Source organism: Chelmon rostratus, chromosome 14 (genome assembly GCF_017976325.1).
Source record: "Chelmon rostratus isolate fCheRos1 chromosome 14, fCheRos1.pri, whole genome shotgun sequence".
Taxonomy (NCBI): Eukaryota; Metazoa; Chordata; class Actinopteri; order Chaetodontiformes; family Chaetodontidae; genus Chelmon; species Chelmon rostratus.
The window spans coordinates 808,599-829,632 of NC_055671.1; the positions used below are offsets into that span (position 1 = coordinate 808,599).

Genomic DNA, 21,034 nt, shown 5'->3' on the forward strand with positions numbered 1-21,034 from the left:
AACACACTGTTGCTGCAGACTTAGTGTCTGACACTCCCATGTTCAAGGGGCAACAACACCTGAAGTTAGAAGAAGCCAGAATAAGACAATTGTAAAACAACATATCCATTCTAAGAGTATGCAGAGAAAAACTATCCCCACCTGATTTCACCTGATATAAAGAATACTTAATTTATATTCACAATGACAGAGCTGCTGAATCTGTTTAGTCTACCCAGTCAATGGGTTTTTATTATGTTTCCAGCAACAGATCCATTTCATTCACAGTGAGAGTTCAACACATTTACATTTCCATACACCATATCCTCACACATGGACTATATACCAGAGAATGGGCATATATGGTTGGGTAAATAAATGTTAAACAGCAAAACACCATGTTGCATTGCATCTGCTAGCAGTTGTTTCTGCTATGATATGGAGGGATAAAAGGCTAAAAAAGACTGAAGTTACATTTTGAGGATTATTGATACCACTTATTTACTTCTGTAGATGTGCTGATCAACATAAAAAATACTACAAATCATGGTGAGCTATGACGATACACAGCCTGTTTCACATTTCCAATAAAATGCACATCTGGAGATGGAGAAATGTCAATAAGTCTGTGAGCATGTACAGTACAAGGAGTACCTGAAGTCAAGTTTCTTTAAGTGGCTGGTAATATCATTTGATACAATCAGTTTTTGGTCAAGGTGCATGTACATCTCATCGGTATCTTCACAGCATGACTGTGACTGCTCTCCTAACACAAACACCAACTAGTCTTCTCTGTGAAGTTTATTTATGTCTTCCATATTCTGGCTCTCAGCATGTTGAGATGTTGCATTTCTGGTACATGTCCTGCGGTTTCGCCTCGGACGGTGTTCTGAGAACCAGTTGGAGACAGTCATGGCGAGGCGGAGGAGACCCAGGCTGATGCAGTGCACCTCTGAGGTGATGGGGATGTCGGAAAAGAGGGCATGGTCCCGGCACATGAGGGCATTTCGGCATTCAAAGTCTTTGACAATGTTGAGGATCTCCTGGCGCTCCGCCTGCCGCATCATTCCTCGTATGTTCAGCAGGGTGGAGATGTGCTTCTTCCTGCAGGGAGGAAGGATACAGGGAGGAAGGGGGGTAGCCGGGTATTAATGGAAATTGGGTCTGTTTGGTGTCGTCAAAGGCTATGACTTTGAGTAACAGTCACATCTCTCTGAGTCATAGCATCTGTTTCTGGAAATGAACAGAATGAGGGGCTTCTTTCCAAAAAAATTACTTTTTATAAGGGTGTTATAATATATTAATGGTTAATAAGCAATTTCTAATGCTTTATAGACTGTTGTACACTTTTGTTGTGTATCGTACGTACAATTTACATTTCTACAAAAATCGATCCCACATGCTAATATCTTTTTTTAATTATTATTTTTTATACTAGTCTTTTGACACAGCTTTGGTAACATGCCACATTGCATTTCATCACATATATTACTTCAATCCTTGTTTAGTGAAGTTGTGAAAAATCCTTTTGGCTGGTGTTTATGCTTTCTATTTGGTTATAATGCAATTATAAATGTTGGTAAATGGATTTGTCATTTTCTTTTTTCGTTTTTTACAGTAATTTATTCACTCTCCAGTTGGTCTTCTTGATGAAGTACTGTTGAAGTGCTAACTAAGAGGACTTTTTCACAATCTGGAAACACAAAAGATTAATGGCTTCAAACTATTCAACAACGCATGAGTACATTTTTGTTTTTCGAGTGGAGTTCAGGTACATGTTTCAATAAGGACTGATGTGTATGCCCATGTGCAGCTACAGTCACATGTGCATGAATGGACTCTACTGCAGCTAAATGAAGCACCCAGAAAACTCAAGGAAGGCCGGCAGCCTTTGATCTCCTAAAATACCAGCAGGGGATGCCATACAGTAAACAAAAGGGTTGAGTCAAGCAGTGAGTTAGCATGTCTCCAGGTCTGAACTACTATGTTTTGCTCTCCTCTTCCACACCTCTCCCTCTTTGATTCCAAGTGTGGCACCAGTCTGTCTCCTGCAGGGTGGCAGGAACAGGAAGTACTCGGCAGCAGCTTCCTGTCTGCTCCGCAGAGGGTTATGCGTCACACACGGTCATAGGTTGCCAACTATCACCTGAGTCTTAATCTGTGCACAAACAGCCCCCTCCCCCCTGCCCCCACTGAGGCCTCTCAGCCTCATCCATTCTCAAAACAGACCCATGCTCCTTTCCAAAAATAGCTAAGTTAATGTAGATATGTTTCCGTGTTTCTTTTCCTTGTTTTGATCCATTGTGACAAAAAAAAAACTCCATACATAGTGTTACATTTTCCTTGCTTTGGCTAAGTGCCAAAAACAGCAAAGTGAATGTGTAGCAGTAAGCATAAAAGAATATAGGACCTTTGGGGGTACAGAACAGAGAATATCTGTTTTTATAGACACTTCCTGGCAGAAATAAAAATGTTCCAACGCCATTAATTTGTTAAATCTCTCACCGTATATCTGGAAACTCTTTCACCAGGACAGCAACCTCCATCTGGATGGAGGGAGTGTCCTCCAAGAGAATGATGTCAGCGAGGTGGCAGATGATGCTGTCCAACCAGGATGAACTTGATTCCTGAAGTAGAGAGAAGACAAAAAGGTATAAATAGTTTACTTACCCTGCAACAAGGGTTTATTACAAAACTTAAAATTTGTCGCTGAATTGGGTTTTCTTTGGAAGTTTGTTCAACTAAATGTAAAGTTCAAAGTTGTTATTTCTTATCGCTATTTATCCAGATTCCTTCTAGTTCCGATTTAAAGTGTGTTTTTAAGATTAGACATGACCAGCAGTGAACAATCAAACCTTCAGAGGAACTATAAATTAATACCTCTAAAGGTGAGAGGCCAAACATTTAAGTCATTTACTAAGTGAAAAACAAACTCCACCTCTGTTTTTCTAGGTCCTGTTTTTCCTTCAAACACTCAGAAAAAAGAAAGCAGAATTCTTTGGCTTGGCATTCACTAAAAATAACAACAGTTTTTTTAGACAGCCATTAAGCCCCCCCCCCCCCCCACCCACAAATTCCCAGTTTCCACAGACACTTCATCCCACTCCTCTGCGAAAAAGGCCACCAAGGCCATCCCAGAACTACATCAAAGCCAGCCAGCTGACAGGAACAGGAAGTTCCTTCTGAACACAGCGGCTTCCTGTTGTCAGCGAGGTGACGGACACTTGTTTGAACTCACGCACAGAGAGGGGGCAAATGCCACACTGTCAGGCCGAGTTGTTTTACACCCTCTTGCCCCCTCTGGCAAGTGCTAACGTAAGCCTGCTTCATCCATCTCCATCTCCCTGACGGCAGCCATTTTTCAGAGCTCAGTGTATCAACACTGTCTGAGTTATTCCTGACCTAGGAAGTTCGAGGGTCAGGCTCCATTCACAGCCACCAGACTCTGCATTCCCTGCGCCAGCACTGCTCAGTGATTTTACAAATCAGCATTTTGGAATTGTTTTACAATACTGAGGGACTCCTGAAAAGCAGTTATTAGTTCTGTTTTGGATGCTTTGGATTTTGTTCTCCTTCTAGGGGTCAGAAGAGTTCTTTGTCACATTCAAGAGTATACATCAGGTCAAATCAGACTAAATGTGTCCTCTTCAATGACACTGCCAGATTCAAGTACAGACTTACCAGATCCTTAAAGAGTCCTTTCAGCTGTTTGGCTTCGTCTTGCAGGCGGAAAGCCATCCTCTTCCTCATCTTGGAGGATGTGCAGATGACCCGTCCCCGCATGATGGCTCGGACATATTCTACCAGAACCCGCCGGTGCACCTCACCCACCAGTGTCTATCAGTCATGAAGTGAATCACTAACTGGTTACACATAAGCTTAAAGCAAATGCTGCAGAGCACTTTAACATGTTTAACACCACCTGTTTGATCCAATAATGTTACCTGATAAGGTGGAGAGTCCATCCTTCTGAACCTCTTGAAGTGTTGTTTAATGCTGGCTTCAATAGCCTCAAAGGCCTCTGTGTTGTTCAACCATTTTCTCTTTATCAGTTTGTCAAAGAAAGGCTGGAACAACAACATACCAAGATCTGATTAACAGAGTACACAAAAAACTACATTTACTCAAGTACCATATGTGCAACGCTTGTTGTTTGTTCTTGAGTATCTACATTTTTTGCTTACAGCACTACAATTAACTGATGACTGCAGTTACTAGTTATTTTTGCAGCTTAAGATTTTATACTCTAAACTCTTACAACGTTTACTTGTGATGGAATTTTTTTTTTCATTGTGAGGTCACTATTTCTACTTAGTAAAAGATCTGAATACATTTTTACTACTAGGAGCTGACAAACTCCAAAGATGTGAAGTTTTATTTACCCAGACTGCTCTGTGTCTCAATGTTGAGCATTTAAGGGATTTTTGCAGTGTGTCACCTCATTGTTTTATTAAGTATTTTCCAACTTTTTTTAAACAAACTTTTTACTGCATCATGGTTGTGAGCTGTTTTTTTCCACAGTCACCTCTTCTGTGGAAACCTAATTGATTGTCTTTTTCAAGTTTCAACTAAGAAAACCAGGAGGAAATGTTTTCAGGGGATTTCAAAGCTCACTGTATCATACATCCTGTGCATTGTAAGAGTCTCATTAAAGCGAAACAAACTTTAGGATGGGACTGGCTCTTGATTTACTCACCCTGATGTGTTCAAACAGTCTGTCAGTCAGCACCCTCACAGACTGGTTGATGATTCTGTCCAGGGAGGAGTTGGCTCTCTGTGCCGACTCCTCGCTGCCCTGTGGGTCACACTGCCTGCAGCGCTCCACTAAGGATCTGCAGGATACACAGGAGATTTGAAGCTGAACTTTGAGCAAATTAGTTCAGTTGTTTAAAACAAAACATAAAAATTGCAAATACATAAATGCAAATCAGTTGAATAATGAATTGTTTATCAACCTGAGAGGAGGGCAGCAGTTCACCAGAGCTATGGTCCTGGAAACATATCCGTCCCCTCGGTCTCCAAATTCTGCCTGAGTCTCATGAAACATCTCCACCTTCCTCTGGAAACTGGACATATAGGGGTTTAATGAGAACCTACTGAATGCTTAAACAAGATATAAATTAATAATCATGTCCTGTCCTGTAAAAACAGTGGGGCTTGCCCAAAAATCTGCTCTGTATTCAAGACATCATTGAATAAAAACAAATACCAGTACATTCAACAAAGGTTGTGAAAAAAATAATAAATCCATATTCCAACATCAGTAGTACTCTACTTTGCACCTGCTGGATTTTATGCCTCTCTGATTGCATACACTCACTTGTAGAGAAAGTCAGAGAGTCCAATTACACTACAGCGAGCCACTCTTGCCCCTAGAAACTGGTTCACAGATGTAGATCTGTCCAAGTCCACCTTCAGTCTCTGGAATTGTGAAAGACATGAGCAATAAGACAGCTGTATATTAGGATAAAAAGCATTATTAAAATCATAAAAAGTAAGTTCCCAAGTGATAATGTGACAATGTACCTGGATAACCGAGCGTGCCAGGTGGGACTGATACTCTTCTATATGCAAAGTCTGGGCCCATCGCCTCTCCTCTTCATCCAGAACCTGAATCAATTCTATTGTCACCTTCTCCTGAAAATACAGCATAAAATTAAAATGTATCTACTAGCAAGATTATTGCTGTCTGTAAATAAAGTTTCTTACCCTGACGATGCTGATGCAGTCTTGTTCCAGTCTGTCCACAGTGACTTGGGGCAGAATGGGTTCCAGCAAAGCATAATTGATCGGTGTGGTTGTGCCAATGGTTCCTAGGACATCCCTGATAGACATAAGAAGTTCAGTTTCAAAGTTTGATATCTCATTATTGAACTGGATCCAGGTTTGCTGACTAATAAAGGTACCCCACCTGTTGTAGATGTTGTAGAACCAGTCTAGAAGTGAATAGACGTCTGTGACCTGCAGCGGGCCACTGGTAATGGTCTGAAGACGTTTGGCCACGGCTCGATGATAACTTTCCAAATACACCTGGAAGGCAGCAAACTCCTCTGGGTAAATGGATACAGCATTCCTCCTTGCTGCATCCAAGTCATCCACCATCCGACTTCTCAGGCGCTCAAGGTATGAGGCCAGCTGACCCGCCTGGGTGTCTACCTGATGTGGCAGGCTCCAGTCTGCAGCCTCAGCCACAGCCTGCCTCCACTTCGTCTTCAGTCGCCGGGGACGCTGGCTGGGTGGGATCTGGGTGCCAGCTCGCTCTGGCTTGGTCTCCTCTCTCAGGGCCCAGGCAGCATCAGCATGCTCCTCCTGTTGGATCACCAACACCACCAGCCCAAGGTTGGGACCAGCGCTGGGCTGGCGGAGGGACTCCCGCACTACATCCCACATTTCCCTCTGCAAGGCCTCATACAGGAGCTCCACATCTTTAGCCTTACGCCGGCTTGAGTCCAGTGTTGCATTGGAGCTGAGGGAGTCATCTAGGGAGGATGACAGGGGGATCATGCCAGGAGGGGTGCTAGGACAAAGGGTGGGAGTAAGGCTGGGAGTAGTTGTAGTAGGCAGGAGAGACAGCAGCTCACACTCTCGCTCCAGCTCCTGAATGTGTGTGTCAGCCAGGAGAAGGTCCCTGTGGTTGACCAACTGCAGGATCTCCAGTACTGTGAGGAGCAAGGAGAGAAAAAGTTTACCTGCAAGAGTCACATAACAGAGGGTTGACCAACAAACAGGGAAAGGGTATATCTGTTTCTATGGTTATCGAGTAGTTCCCTGTGGAGTTTGTGAACAGTAGCTCGGTTGAACTTCTATCGAGAGGAACCTGGAGTAGGAGGAAGTGTGGTCATTTCCTGATTTCACAGTCTGGTGGTGATTGAACCCAATGACTCAGGGATCTGGGGACCTCTCAGCCTCATCAGAGAGTTGTCTAGGATTGGGAGGAAGTACTGCTGAATCTCGAGCAGGAAGAACAAAGTTCTCTAACATATGGGAAACTTCTCGCAACGATTTTATTTTCACTTGTGATGTTTTCTTGATTGTTACCTGAGAGGGGCTCTCTGGTTTTCACCACCAGCTCCTCCTCTTCTGTTTCCTCCTCAGTCTCTTGGGATGCCTTGTCTGACATGGATTCCCTCTTCAGCTTGCCTAGACTGATCCTGATGAAGGAGGGCCGCCTGGAAGCCTCCGCCTCGCTGTCTGTGCTCAGGTTTCCACAGGGCAGGCTTTCTCTGCGCTCCTCCTTACGTCGACCTGTAAAGCTTCACAGTATCCACAGCAGCAACGAAGAACATGAATGACTGCCACCAAAGGACTTTGAAAAAGATAGATTATCAAACTGCATGATTTGCATATATAGGGATATATGAATAGGAATGACAATTATGAGACTTAAGATATGAGGTTTGTATTGGACTGTACAGTGTGGCCCAGTAGTAGCTATGTTTGGAATGCCACATATTCACACATCTGTTCAACTGTGCAACTGTAAGCATGTCTGCCTCAGTTAAAAATAGTCCCAGACAGAGAGCCCAGCAAGTAAACATGTCACTAAAAACAAAAGAAGTTTCCGTATATCGGCAAGGTGCTACAGCATATTACATAACTCCTCAGGAAACAAGCGCACTTATACGCCATTCTATGACTGACCGGCAACAGTAACAGGGTCTCCTCTGGGACTCACACTCTTAGAACTCAGCTGTTCAAAAAGGCCTTGACCCTCAAAAAATTATCAGTTTTTCTTACAGTTACGTTACTGTATTGTTTGGCTTTTTTGTGTGGGGTCCTTTTGAGTTCTGATGATTTCTGTTGATGTTATGGGATACTATTTGCTGTTTATTTTTTAAAATATTCTTTTGCAGTTGATTCCTGAAAATGTGCTTTACCAAGTAGAGGAGTGGTTTCCACCAGTTTATTTTATTTGATCTGATGGATGGTTGGACGATAGTAGAGCCCTTAAGAAAGTTGCAGCACCGTGGTTCCATAAAAATGCAAAAATGCATTGCATTTTCCCTTTATTCCTTTTTAATCTTATGTAATCACATTGTTCTTTAGGTTTATACAGTGCTGTATAATAATAGTCTTAATAGATTTCATACTTTTCCTGTGTGCACTCAACCAAAATGCCATCCACAACTATTGAAGCATTTAAATATTTTAAATCAGAAATCCAAATTCGTCACAGTTCAATGACACACCATAGCTTAGTCTCATAAGATTTGACCTCTTCTTCCTCCCCACCCCTCCTCACCGGAGCAGGGTCATAATTCCTTCGGAGCTCCTGCGTAGTCCTTTCCTTTTCTCCCTCTCTGGTGGGAGAGTGTTGGAGTCTCCAGGGCTGTAGTGGGGAGAGTTGTTTCCCCATACATTGCGTCCCGATATACGGAGGCCCTTGCCCAGTTTTCCTAGGGTTTTGAGGGGTGACACTCCACAGATACGCTCCAGGGTCCCCCGGAGAGGCTTCCCTTTAGGATTCCCTGCCCCATGTCTCTCTGCATTCACTTCGTTTTCCTCCTCTTCACCATCACGGGAGGACCTGAGCTGGAGGTTACCCCTGACCTCCCCCATGATGAGGCCCATGTCACCACCATTCCCCTCATCCTCATCCAGATCCACATCCTCAAAGGGGTTCAGGTTCTTGTTCAGATCTTTCAGGTCATTCAGCTCCTTCATGTCATTGAGACGATTCAAGTCCCTGAGGTCCAAGTCCAGTCGAGGCAGGATCAGTTCACCGTTTACTCTGGGGAACTCATGGCAGCTCTTGGACCTTCCCGGCAGCTTCTTCAGAATGGGCATGGTTGCACTTGAGATTTTTTAACAAACTGCAATACAAGAAGAAACGTTCACTCAAACAGTGGTTATAGAAAATAATTATTTTTTCTGACAAAAACTGTTCCTTAATGGTAATTTAAAATTGGGATGTAGTATGGAAATACTAATAACAGAGAATTAATAAACAGGATATCAATGCAAAATACCTGATAAATTCCTATACAAAAGACAGGACTCTGTTTCACTGCATATTTTATGAAACTGTTGTTCTGATGGTACATCAGCCATCAGAGAGATTATATGACGGGAATCAAAAACATCCTTTTACATGATGCTTATGCAATGCACTTCACAAAGTAAAAAAGAAATATATTTTCAAAATATTACTGCGTTTACACATGCTGAACTCCAACTTCATATAAATATTTTACAATTGGCAAACATACATCAGTGTTTTGAGAAAGACAAACACAGTGGCATTTGAATTATATAAAGTAAAATATTCACTGTGAAGGTATTCTTTTATAGAGTTTTTGGATTCAGTCATCTATCTCTTTTTACTGTTAAACTAAAGTGAAATAATCTGACTCTTTGAATGAAATTTTCTGATTACTGATTCTGTTAAGTCCATGCTTTGAGGTTTAGCTATCATCTTTCTCCTGCAATTCGGGAGACAATGTCCTATTTTTCAGATTTTTCTTACTGAGGGCAACTTTAATGGTGAATTATTTTTAAGATTTTGTCAGAATTCTAAATAAACCTCTGTTGCTTTTTGTTGTGTTTCCATTTTTTTCAGTTTTTCGGGACTCCCATTCCCATATGTACATTAAAATGTTTTTCTTTCCCTCGTGTTCCCATCCACCGCAGCTCAGCAAGGAAACACTGTTCGGGGAAACATCAAGAGGAAAACTTTGTTTTAAACACCTATCCAAAGATCATTTCATCAGTTTTAGTTTTAATCGTTTTCTCAATGTCTCAATTCATTTATTTTGAAACAATCTGATCCAAGATGTAAATTAAGAGTGTGGGAACGTAATCGTGCTGTAAATGTACATATTTAGACTTTATTAACTTTGATGCCTTAGGGTAAGGCACATCTGCAGGCTAAGTCTAAAGTACGCATTTTTCTGCTTTGAATTGTTTGGGGATGGTTCACCTTTCTTCTTATCTATGGTCTCTTTGTTAATACTCTCGTAACTGCTCATTTTTTGTCATAGTTATAAGAGAAAACTCTCCAAAACTGGGGTACAGCAGCAGTGTTGTGTTATATTTTGAAAATGAAATGTAGCCATGCAGGTAAAGAGAGTGCATGCTCTGTTTTCCATCTTTTCTCATTTTTCACCCAGTTTGTCTTTGTGGCATGCACATGCAATTTTTATTGTTTTTTTTCTATGTTTGAACATATTTAACTAAAGCTAAACCAGGATGAACAGAATATCCTTCAAATGTGAGTTTCCTCACCATAACATGAAGAAAACAGTAAGTGTGATTTTCTGATTCATAAGATCACTGAACAACACAAATGACTGTTTCAAACGTATTTCAACACAACAAATGTTTAGGCACCAATTCCTGTGTGACTAAAATAGATAACTTTCTACAGATAAATGTGATAATTTGAACATTGATATTAATCATCAGCACACATGAATGAACAAAACAATTCTTTCTATGGACCCAAATGAAAATTAAATCATCGGATTCCAAACTCTAACACTTTCTGTGAGTGTAGAAAATGGGACTTACCTGATGAGATTGCCGAGCTGTGTTTCAGTACAATGTCATCCTGGAGTGTGCTGGCTGTGTGGACTGCCAGGCTGTGGAGTGTATGCATGTGTGTGTGTGACTGATGAGTGTGAGAGTGTGTCCAAAAGTACTCGGTGACTCAAGAGAGCAATGTGGCTGCCTGTGGTTTCCTGACGGGCTCTATTGTGGTAGAAGGTGATATGTTTTCCTGAGGAAAGGCCCGTCCCGTCCTTTCTCCCCCTCCCTACTCCCCCCACACACATGCACAAACACACAGAGACACAGACACACAGACACACACACACACACACACCCTGGGGACACTTCTAATTACACTAATTGCATTAACTGTACAGTGAAGGACAGAATAGGACAGAGCATTCCTCTGCAGTACTTAATGTTTTTATCAGCTCTAAACACCCTGTCTGTGGGTTTGCATGTGTGTGTGTGTGTGTGTGTGCATCACCCTGACTGATTTCTGTTGGAAGTTGAAAATGAACTATGAGGATGATTCAGTGTCCGTGACCTTGAGTCTAAATTCCATTCATACACCATCAGTGGTGTATTTTTCCTCTGCGGAAGATTTTAAGTGGACTGACCAGAGCTAAAATGACAATTAACACTGGTGCTGCTGCTATATTGTCTTTGCTTTACAGCAGAGCTTCAAGGTCACTATAGTCACGTCAAGGCTCGAGTGTCACACAAAGAACAGAGCAGTAAAATAAAAGAGCTGAGGGATAAATGAGTGGAGTATATGTTTAAAATGGCTCAGTGTTGATGTGTGGAATTTTAGAAAATGACCATGTAAAAGAACATGTCAACAAGTTATAAAAACCCTGTATTTCAACATTTCCTTAATGTCCCTGTATTCACTGTGGCCCCCTCCTGCCACCTAGTGTACATTCTGGTGTGTAACATGATGTGCTGTCCCATTTCTAGTACACCCAGCTGTTCAGACATCACAACAATGTAGTGAACAGACCTACGCTAAATTCAATCATTGCTCTTCTGTAAATTCCTCCATCCTTAGCTCCACCCCTTATGGTCAAGCAGCCAAACACAACGTGACCTTTTTCGGTCTGTTAGGCTGCACTGTAGACAGCACTGAAAAGACACAGTTACACGCTCTACATCAAGAAGCTAAAAGCAACTAGCTTTCAATAGAATTTATTGACTCGAAGCTTAGGACCATTCTTAAGACCACTTCTTCCATTAGAAGTGGGCACTGTGTATGAGGGGTGATTCATTATTGGTGTGATTATGTACTGTAACATGGAGAGGAGACATGACCCATGTTTCACAGTTTTAAAATACAGAACAATATTGATAAGACCTGTCAGTATGATACATTGCATTACATACAACATTACTAACAACAGCCACAGGAATGCTAAGTGTCAATAAAACAAAGAGCTAACGCTACAATGACTGAACTATTATATTAGATGACTATTATATTACGTACTTGTACAGGAGTACCTAATAAACTAGTATTTCAGACTGTTCAGATATTGGAAGTCCCTCCTGGCCTGGAAAAACATTACATGCTAAAGCATAATACAGACCATAGTGAAAGAAATGGTTTTATTGGCAATTGTTGCAAAGGACTGGTATCTCTTTGCAGAACCAAAAATTAAACTGTAGCTATACATCTCAAAAACAGATGGGATGAATGACAGTGAACTATTTAAAAAGCTACAGTGTGTAAGCAAAGCAACAAGATTATTTCCTGGGTTACATTATATTGCTATGTTGGATCAATGTATTTCCATTTCCTGTAAACTTGACAATAAATAACATTCATGACCTTTATAATTTAACAGATGTTAAATAAGTGCATCTAATCTAGCAGTGTTATTAGAAAGTGGTGCAGGTAAAATGCTGATGCAGTCAGTGGAAGGGCGAACGTACTGTAACTGTGTCACAGTACAGTTCAATCTTGAACTGAAAAAAGATTGTGATGTGTAAAATTCACCTTTCTACTCCTTCTACTTTCATCAGATACTTCAAATAGTGCCAGAAACTGTTGCATCCAACTATGTGTACATGGAGAGTAATAATAATAATTGTAAGAGCAAGGTAGTGACACATTTTTCCAGTCAAGTAAAAGTACTAGTCACGTGTTTTGATGCTGCAAATTAAAGGTCTCTAAGGGACAGGCTTACTGTGAGAGGAAAAAATGATATTTATATGATGTATTTCTTCCTATGTAATTACTAATTGTGCTAAATGGGATCTTGACAGTGAAACCCTTGCTCTTCGATAAGCTTTTGAGTTCAAAATATATTTCTATTTCATGTCTTGGCCAATTATCGTCCAATTTGATCTGTTGCTTTAAGTGGTTAAAGTTTGATTTGGGGAAATACGCTTTTCTAATTGAAACCACGCTCATATGTGTCTGTTAAATATAAGGCTACTGCAAACAGCCATTAGCTTAGCTTTGTGTAAAGACTGTGAGCAGGAAGAAGCAGCTAGCCTAACTATATGCAAGTAATAAAATCTGCCAACCACCACTTCTAAAGCTCTCTAATTAACACCTCTTGTTTACATCCTGCTTGTTGAATCATTAAAAAAACTAAAGTGTAAAAATGACATATTGTGGTTTTATGGCCGGCTATGTAACAGCCTATTTTTGGGCTAGTTGCAGTGACTTCCTGGAGTCTTGTTTTAACAAGCCCACAAGATATAATGTGTTAATTAGTGAGCTTTCGAGCTGCTGGTAGGTGGATTTTGTTGCACTTGGACAGAACCAGAATAGCTGTTTTCCAGTGTTTCCAGTCTTTGTGCTAAGCTAGGTAAATTGCCCCATGGCTGTAGGTTCATGTGTTGTGTACAAACACAAGAGTGGCATCAATCTACTCATCTAAATTTCTGTGAAAAGGCTGGCAAATTTTAGAGAAGATTTTTTTCTTCCTAGAGATTTTTGTTTTTATGTCATGACAGTGTGTGTGAGCGTGTGTCTGGGTTGTCAGAGGGTCGGGTTTTGGCTTTGGGTGTGGTGAAAGTGGTGGTGTTGGTGCGGGTTGTTAAAATGGTACGGTTCATGGCGGTAGTGGCTGTGGCAGATGACCGGATGCTCAATGCCTTCACTCTGCAACTCTTCCTGCTTGTGAACTCCCTCCAGCTTTGTCACCAGCTCTCTGATGAAGGTCTGAGGAGGAGCACAGCAACCAGAGACCAGAGTCACACTGAGCAGAGATGAAATGGAATTTTACACTGATTACAGCACTTGCCTTCCTATTTGCAGGACCTTTTTGTCACCTTCAAGTTTTTACTTAGATTTTATTTCTAATAAACTAAAGTACACTACTTTTTCACCTAGGAGCACTTTGAAATATGCAACTGGTGTAATCAATCATAAGTATGGTTAAACAGTGTAGACTGCCAGTTTGTGAGAGGTGACTGACCAAACTGGAGGGTACTTGAAAAATGGGGGCATATTTGAAAGATGTTTAGCTGAAATAATACACATCTACTGTAAAGTACATTTTAACACAAATTATGGGCAATTAATGAAAGGAAAGCATCCTGTTACAACAGAGAGCCACTTATATGGAAACATCATAATCACTGGTCACTGACAGGAAGCCTCTTGTCAGTCTAGGCTGTTAATAAAACCACTGTTTCAATAAAAAATCAGCTGGATAAGCATTCTAGCATTCTCATTTTGTTCTAAGACCAAGGTTAGATGACTGAAACAATATCCATACAGTCCTTATCAGAGCATTAAACAAACAGCAATTACATGTGAAGCAGCAAAAATAGTGGGAAATAAATTTAGCACTTAGTCATTTTCCACCCCCTTTTTGTTCAGTGTTCTTATGTCCATAGATGGAAAAAGACCTTGGAGAAGTCCTGCAAGGGTGGCCCAAAGGCCACCGCGGAGGGATTTCTGACTCTGTCAATCGTTTTGTGTCATGGTCTCACCGGCCACTTAATTAGGTACACCTGTCCAACTGCTCGTTAACACAAATTTCTAATCAGCCAATCACATGGCAGCAACTCAATGCATTTAGGCATGTAGACATGGTTAAAACGATCTGCTGCAGTTCAAACCGAGCATCAGAATGGGGAAGAAAGGTGATTTAAGTGACTTTGAATGTGGCATGGTTGTTGGTGCCACGGGCTGGTCTGATCTACTGGGATTTTCACGCACAACCATCTCTAGGGTTTACAGAGAATGGTCCGAAAAAGAGAAAATATCTAGCGAGTGGCAGTTCTGTGGGCGAAAATGCCTTGTGGATGCCAGAGGTCAGAGGAGAATGGCCAGACTGGTTCGAGCTGATAGAAAGGCAACAGTAACTCAAATAACCACTCGTTACAACCGAGGATTGCAGAAGAGCATCTCTGAACGCAGAACACGTCGAACCTTGAGGCAAATGGGCTACAGCAGCAGAAGACCACACCGCGTGCCTCTCCTGTCAGCTAAGAACAGGAAACTGAGGCTACAATTCGCACAGACTCACCAAAATTGGACAATAGAAGATAGAAGAAAAACGTTGCCTGGTCTGATGAGTCTCCATTTCTGCTGCGACAGTCAGATGGTAGGGTCAGAATTTGGCGTCAACAACATGAAAGCATGGATCCATCCTGCCTTGTATCAACGGTTCAGGCTGGTGGTGGTGGTGTAATGGTGTGGGGGATATTTTCTTGGCACACTTTGGGCCCCTTAGTACCAATTGAGCATCGTTTCAATGCCACAGCCTACCTGATAGATAGGTATTGTTGGTGACCCAACATCCATGTCGATGGACATGACCACAGTGTACCCATCTTCTGATGGCTACTTCCAGCAGGATAACGCACCATGTCATAAAGCTCGAATCTTCTCAGATTGGTTTCTTGAACATGACAATGACTCCACTGTACTCAAATGCCCCCCACAGTCACCAGATATCAATCCAATAGGGCACCTTTGGGATGTGGTGGAACGAGAGATTGTCATCATGGATGTGTAGCCAACAAATCTGCAGCAACTGCCTGATGCTATCATGTCAATATGGACCAAACTCTCTGAGGAATGTTTTCAGTACCTTGTTGAATCTATGCCATGAAGGATTAAGGCAGTTTTGAAGGCAAAAGGGGGTCCAACCAGGTACTAGCAAGGTGTACCTAATAAAGTGGCCAGTGAGTGTATATGTGTAACTCATGAGTAACAGTTGAAAACTGTCAAAATAAGTCACTAAAAATGCCAAATAAGTCAACAAACTATGATTTGAATGTGCATGCCAGACAATAACCGGTTTTTGAGCATGATATTGGTTCATCTTTTCTACTGCTTACTCTGTATAATGCTGAGTCTGAGCTTCAATAGCCTGATGAGAAACACAGTATCCAGATATGGTGTGTTATGACAACAGTACAAGTAGATGTGGGCAAAACAACCAGCCGCACTCTTTTCTAAATACTGACAGTAAGCAAGTGTTGGACTGTTTTTATAGCCATTAATTAGAAGAAGTAGAGTTCATTCTAGTCTTGGCTGTGGTTGTGTCAAAATCTCAAACAAGTAATGAACGAGTCAGATAGCAGCTCCCCTGTCTCTGTTTTGTTTGAATCTGTTCGAATCTGTGTCATTAGGTAAGAAAGAAAGTCTTTCTTACAACAATATTCACATGCCCATATTTATGTGTACCGTATGTGAAACAGTTTCCTTGGTGTAAATATTCCTCCTTTTCATACTAACCATTCAGCAAAAATACAATCCGATGTTTATGTTAAAATAAGGCTTCACCAGTTTGAGACAGGCAAAGCAAGTGAGTATCTAAATACAAATTTCCCTTTCTGAGTTACTGCAAATGACAGAACCTTTTACCTTTTAATGGCACTCCACATTATACAGAAAGCATTCCTGCTCTTTTGCCTGTATTTGAATCTCTGACCAGGCCACAGTGAGGCCAGTGTTAGAGTGCAGAAGGATTCATTGTTTCAGGAGAAGGCAAGTGAGCACAGAGAGCTATTGTTGGTGCATGTGGAGTGACTATGGGACAAGGTGTCAAAGGCTGCATCAGTTTAGCTGCTTGTGACCTGTGTGTGTGTGTGTGTGTGTGTGTGTGTGTGTGTGTGTGTGTGTGTGTGTGTGTGTGTGTGTGCAGGCATAATGTAAGTTCCAAGTCAAAACATACCTCTGTGTTGTTACTGCACTTTTGAAGAAGCTCCTGTTAAAAAAAGAGGATTATGTTGTAACAACCCAGCCACATAATCATATATTAATTTTAAAAATACCATGAACATTATGACATTTTACCTAAAAATCTCAGTAATGCTGTAAAATGATATTAATTCTTTCAGAAATGTCTATTTGAGTGATTCTGCAAACAAAATCTGTCCATCTTGGTGGAAAAACTCTGATCATGAGGTGAAGTGGTATAAAATTTAAAAAACTTCTTCAATGGAATCCCTCTTCTAATGTCATTATCAGCACGCTTATACACTATGATACAGTATAATAAGTGCTCACACTGGTCATGTTACCTGTAACTTTTTGACACGCTCCTCATCATTAGGCAGGTCAATCAAGTCATCAATGTTTACCTCCTCTGGCATATCACCTTCCTAAAGTAAACATGGACACAGATGATGATCTCAATCTCGAATTTACATTTATTACTGTGTAAAAACAATATTCTTCATATTGAAAAAAGGAACAGATGGAGCAGTATTAATTGATTCACATTCATTTGATCTATTGTTAAAAAAAAAAGTCTACAAGAGTCTACAGCCATGCCAGCAGCTCTGTGAGGCGTACATCAGCATGCCAACATGCCCACGATGCTAGCAAGTTAATGTTTAGCAGGTATAATATAGAAATTATCCACCATGTCAGTTTAGCTAATTGGCATACTAGTAATGTAGGTATTTGGTCGTAGCCCAAAGCACTGGACAAAATGTTTTGTTTTGACCAGGTGATGGTGCTAGATGATACATCTGGGGATTAAAGTTATTTTGATTCTCTGAATACCATGAATGTGCAGACCGAATTTCCCAGCAGTCTATCTGATATTTAGCAAAATATTTTAATAAACACCAAAAAAGTCAAAGTCATGACGGCACTAAAGGAAAGTCAGCTCACTAAAGCCAGTAGAATACATCACCTGGGCAGCATGGATATCTATACCACATTTGTGCCAATCTACCTTGTAGGTGTTGAGATATTCCACAAGAAAATTGAAAACTCTGGCCTTCTGATGGCACAAGAGCAAATGTCAGAGGGTTACCAGCATCACTAGAATTGACCCTCTAGTGATATTGACTGTGATTGACTTGTGATAATAACTGCTGTTAATTCAACTGCAATCCATCAGAGTTGACAAGATATTTCATTCTGCACCACACATGTCAATCTAATGATGGCACTAGAGGAAAAGTTATCAGGATTTATCCTCTGGGGACCATGCACGTTTGCACAAAATTTCATGGCAATCCACCAGAAGTCTGGACCAAGGTGGTGGACTGACTGACTGACTGACAGACACTGCCATCCCTAGTGCCCAATTATTTTCACATGCAGCTAATTTCAGGGAACCTTGAAGATGAAAATTTTATGAAGTGCAAGGAGATATTCTGCATGTGCGCACCATGTGTCACACCAACTCAGAAACCAACTCAGATGAGATAAAGTACTCACACATTTATCCAATATTTCAAAAAAACAAAATTTTCTGTTTTAGGAGAAACTCAAGACTTTGTATTCAGCCTACAGACATTGCATGTCTATCATTTGTTTGTTTAGGTTCTGGGGGCTGACTAGTAACAATGCTCACGTAATACTGTAACAGTGGTTTGTTCTCTTTGAACAAACAGCCATTGTATCAGCAGAGTGAAGGGACGGTCCCACCCGCCCATCCACAGCACAGCACTGCACAGCACTGCACTGCCTGTGTAATTAGGCCCTTGACACATGCAGGACTCCAACTCTACAGCCCACTAGCTTCATCTGTACACAGTAAAACTAGTCCTTCACACCCAAAAAAGTGATAAAGTAATAAGGCTTGGTCTCTTTTTATGTGTAACGTGACTTGGTTAAACAAGAAGATATCTGAGAAGTTATCATCATGAGCCATATTACAACAACAGTCACATTTAAATCATTTTCAGAATGTCCAAAATGACCAACCCAAAATGATAGCTCCTTTAATATTACTTTAATATTAATTTAATGTTTGGGTATGATTTTCATGTGAACTTGCCATTGGCTTGAGGCGAGCACTCTTTATGAAAGCTGGGCCCTGTTTGGTCCTCTTGCTTTTCAGAGCTGCCACTGTGGTGATCTGAATTATCTTGTCCTCTAAATCAACAGAGTTAGCTTACACAATCCTGCACCCTTCTCCTCAAGTCTCCTTATGAGAGATCCTAACGTACTGTCAGCTGTCTCAGCAGCCAGATGGATAGTGTTTACCTCCTCCTGGGAACTACAGCAGCACTTTCCTCCTCTGTAAGCTTCCCCCCTTGCTTTTTCTCATCATTCATCCTTCCCTCAGTCCTACACTGTCCATGTAAGGCAGCAAGGCCCAGGCCAGATACAGATCTGTGAGAGGGGGACAGCTGTGGCCCTAACATCTGCAGGATATTTGACCTTGTAAGGAGAACCAGTCTGCCCCACCTCTCTTCTCCACATATCACATTCTTGTTCGAATGTCATAACTTCCAACTTATATGTTAAATTTCCTGCCTCGTTTTCCATATTTACATCTTTAAAAAGTGTCCAAAGTCGTTTTCGAAAAGCTATAGTCTCAACAAACAACAAATTTCAAAATGCAGACCAGCCGAAGCATTTTCTTTCCTGCTCTCGGAGACATTCATTAACCCACCTGACCCGAGTACAGCCGATCCAGGCTCTCGTCGATCCACTTTTCCACGTCCAGCCGCCTCTGCAGCTCCCTCCTGTTGTACTTCACGGTGACCCGGGTGTGCCTCTTCGGGATGTTACAGCCGTGATCCGGAGTCAATCCCAGATCCGATGTATGGACGTCGTCATGTCCCTGAAGCGTCGTTCCGGTCCGGTCGGCTGCCATTTCTGGTCTGGACTGGTCTGACTGGTTTCTCCTCTCTTTCACGCACAGGAGGTCAGCGCAGCGGTGGGAGGCGACGAAGGCGCAGACTGCGGAGCAGAAGTATTTATATACAGGTTATCTGTTCAAATACTGATAAACTACCGCCTGTCTTCAATCGGCCTGTAACGGTTTGACATACATTTTAACTTTTGAACGTTTACACATGGACACGTTTGGGTAAAGCTGTTAAAGGATAACTTTCGTTTTTTACAACCTGGACCTTGTTTGTAGCATTAAATACGCACATTTACTCACCCAGACAACTTTGGTGGCATTTGGAGTCGTTTTGAAGAAATTAGCCCCAGAGGAGCGGCGCGTATATCCGTATAATGCGAGTACTCGGGGCACCCATGCGCAGCCTCTATATAACGCATAATCTGCGGTGAAACTCGTTCATATTCCAATATTTTGTTATGATATGCTGGTGCTATTCCCCTCTGAGCCCGTGGTGGCATGTTATCAACATCCAGCGTCTCTAGACAACTACCTCTGACGTGATGACGTCATTACTGAACGCCGCGCGCTGCTAGCAGCCAGCCACAACACGGCTAACTCTGCGGCGGTCGGCTACGAATACGCAATAACGAACCATAGCTGTGCCAAACTACAGCTAAACTAGCCGACCGCCGGCTCAGAGGGGAATAGCACCAGCATATCAGAACAAAATATTGGAATATGAACGAGTTTCGCCGCACATTATGTGTTATATAGAGGATGCCCCGAGTACTCGCATTATACGGATATACGCGCCGCTCCTCTGGGGCTAATTTCTTCAAAACGACTCCAAATGCCACCAAAGTTGTCTGGGTGAGTAAATGGGCATATTTAATGCTACAAATAAGGTTCAGGTTGTAAAAAACGAAAGTTATCCTTTAAATCAAGTGTCTTGTTTCTGCCTTCTCTGAAAACCCTAGAAAGTCACAGAGGTCTCTAAACTTATAACGAAATACAAAAACACGTCGCAATTTGGCAGGAGAAACATTGCAATACATTCCAACAAGATTACCCCAAAAACAGACACTGACATGTATGGGCAGTCTGTAGAGGTCAGGACAGGAAACTGGTTGTCAGATGACTGCTCACCTGCATCAATTAGGCAGATGATGCCACAGGCCCATATGAATACCCAATGCTCTGTTCACGAGAAGCTTTGCACGCACTGTTCATTAAAACTTTCTATGTGCTGATGATGAAGGCTTCTTTAAGGAGGATGAGCCAGTATTTACTTTGATCATTTTTTTCTATGTTCTTGTATACTGTCCACAGACAAGTGTCTTTTCAGATCTTTTGCAGATATGACATATTTTGTCTTCTGTGTGGGACTCCAAGGGTCCCATAATAATAGATCACTTTTATTAAATTTTTCTTAAACTTCTGATAGAGATTTTGCAACTTAAACCAAATACAAGATCTATTAAACCTAATCTCATGCACTGTCTCTATAAATGAATCCATACTAGCTGTTATTATCACCAACTACAAGTATCTTCCGAGTC

The 21,034-nt window shown here is 41.5% G+C and overlaps 2 protein-coding genes across 3 annotated transcripts; both read right to left on the bottom strand.

The window, feature by feature from the left end:
* Positions 1-233: 233 nt before the first annotated feature.
* Positions 234-10,637, bottom strand: LOC121617401 (tumor necrosis factor alpha-induced protein 2-like). 2 transcript variants are annotated; one of them, XM_041952572.1, is made up of 13 exons: positions 10,489-10,637; positions 8,222-8,792; positions 7,018-7,232; positions 5,891-6,638; positions 5,689-5,803; positions 5,506-5,616; positions 5,300-5,400; positions 4,935-5,045; positions 4,676-4,811; positions 3,924-4,046; positions 3,661-3,816; positions 2,485-2,606; positions 234-1,083 (listed from the first exon to the last, which is right to left on the bottom strand). In XM_041952572.1, the coding sequence occupies exons 2-13, from the start codon at positions 8,764-8,766 to the stop codon at positions 762-764; spliced, it is 2,805 nt and encodes a 934-aa protein (XP_041808506.1). In that variant the 5' UTR covers positions 8,767-8,792; positions 10,489-10,637; the 3' UTR covers positions 234-761. The 2 variants fall into 2 exon arrangements, with proteins under 2 accessions (XP_041808506.1, XP_041808507.1); XM_041952573.1 differs by lacking the exon at positions 10,489-10,637 and having other exon boundaries at positions 8,222-8,851.
* Positions 10,638-12,053: 1,416 nt separating this feature from the next.
* ppp1r14aa (protein phosphatase 1, regulatory (inhibitor) subunit 14Aa) lies at positions 12,054-19,499 on the bottom strand. The gene is made up of 4 exons (XM_041952596.1): positions 19,296-19,499; positions 16,960-17,040; positions 16,611-16,643; positions 12,054-13,639 (listed from the first exon to the last, which is right to left on the bottom strand). The coding sequence occupies exons 1-4, from the start codon at positions 19,497-19,499 to the stop codon at positions 13,457-13,459; spliced, it is 501 nt and encodes a 166-aa protein (XP_041808530.1). The 3' UTR covers positions 12,054-13,456.
* Between the last annotated feature and the right edge of the window lie 1,535 nt (positions 19,500-21,034).

Bases quoted from the DNA above. Each gene is read 5' to 3' on its own strand.
- ppp1r14aa (XM_041952596.1), bottom strand. From the start codon at position 19,499: ATGGCAGCCGACCGGACCGGAACGACGCTTCAGGGACATGACGACGTC. The intron at 17,041-19,295 runs GTGGGTTAATGA...TGTTTACTTTAG, and splicing joins ATCGGCTGTACTCGGGTCAG to GAAGGTGATATGCCAGAGGA. The intron at 13,640-16,610 runs GTATGTTTTGAC...GCTCCTCCTCAG, and splicing joins AGTGCAGTAACAACACAGAG to ACCTTCATCAGAGAGCTGGT.
- LOC121617401 (XM_041952572.1), bottom strand. From the start codon at position 8,766: ATGCCCATTCTGAAGAAGCTGCCGGGAAGGTCCAAGAGCTGCCATGAG. The intron at 5,804-5,890 runs GTGGGGTACCTT...TATGTCTATCAG, and splicing joins TTCTACAACATCTACAACAG to GGATGTCCTAGGAACCATTG. The intron at 4,047-4,675 runs GTGAGTAAATCA...TTGTTGTTCCAG, and splicing joins GACTGTTTGAACACATCAGG to CCTTTCTTTGACAAACTGAT.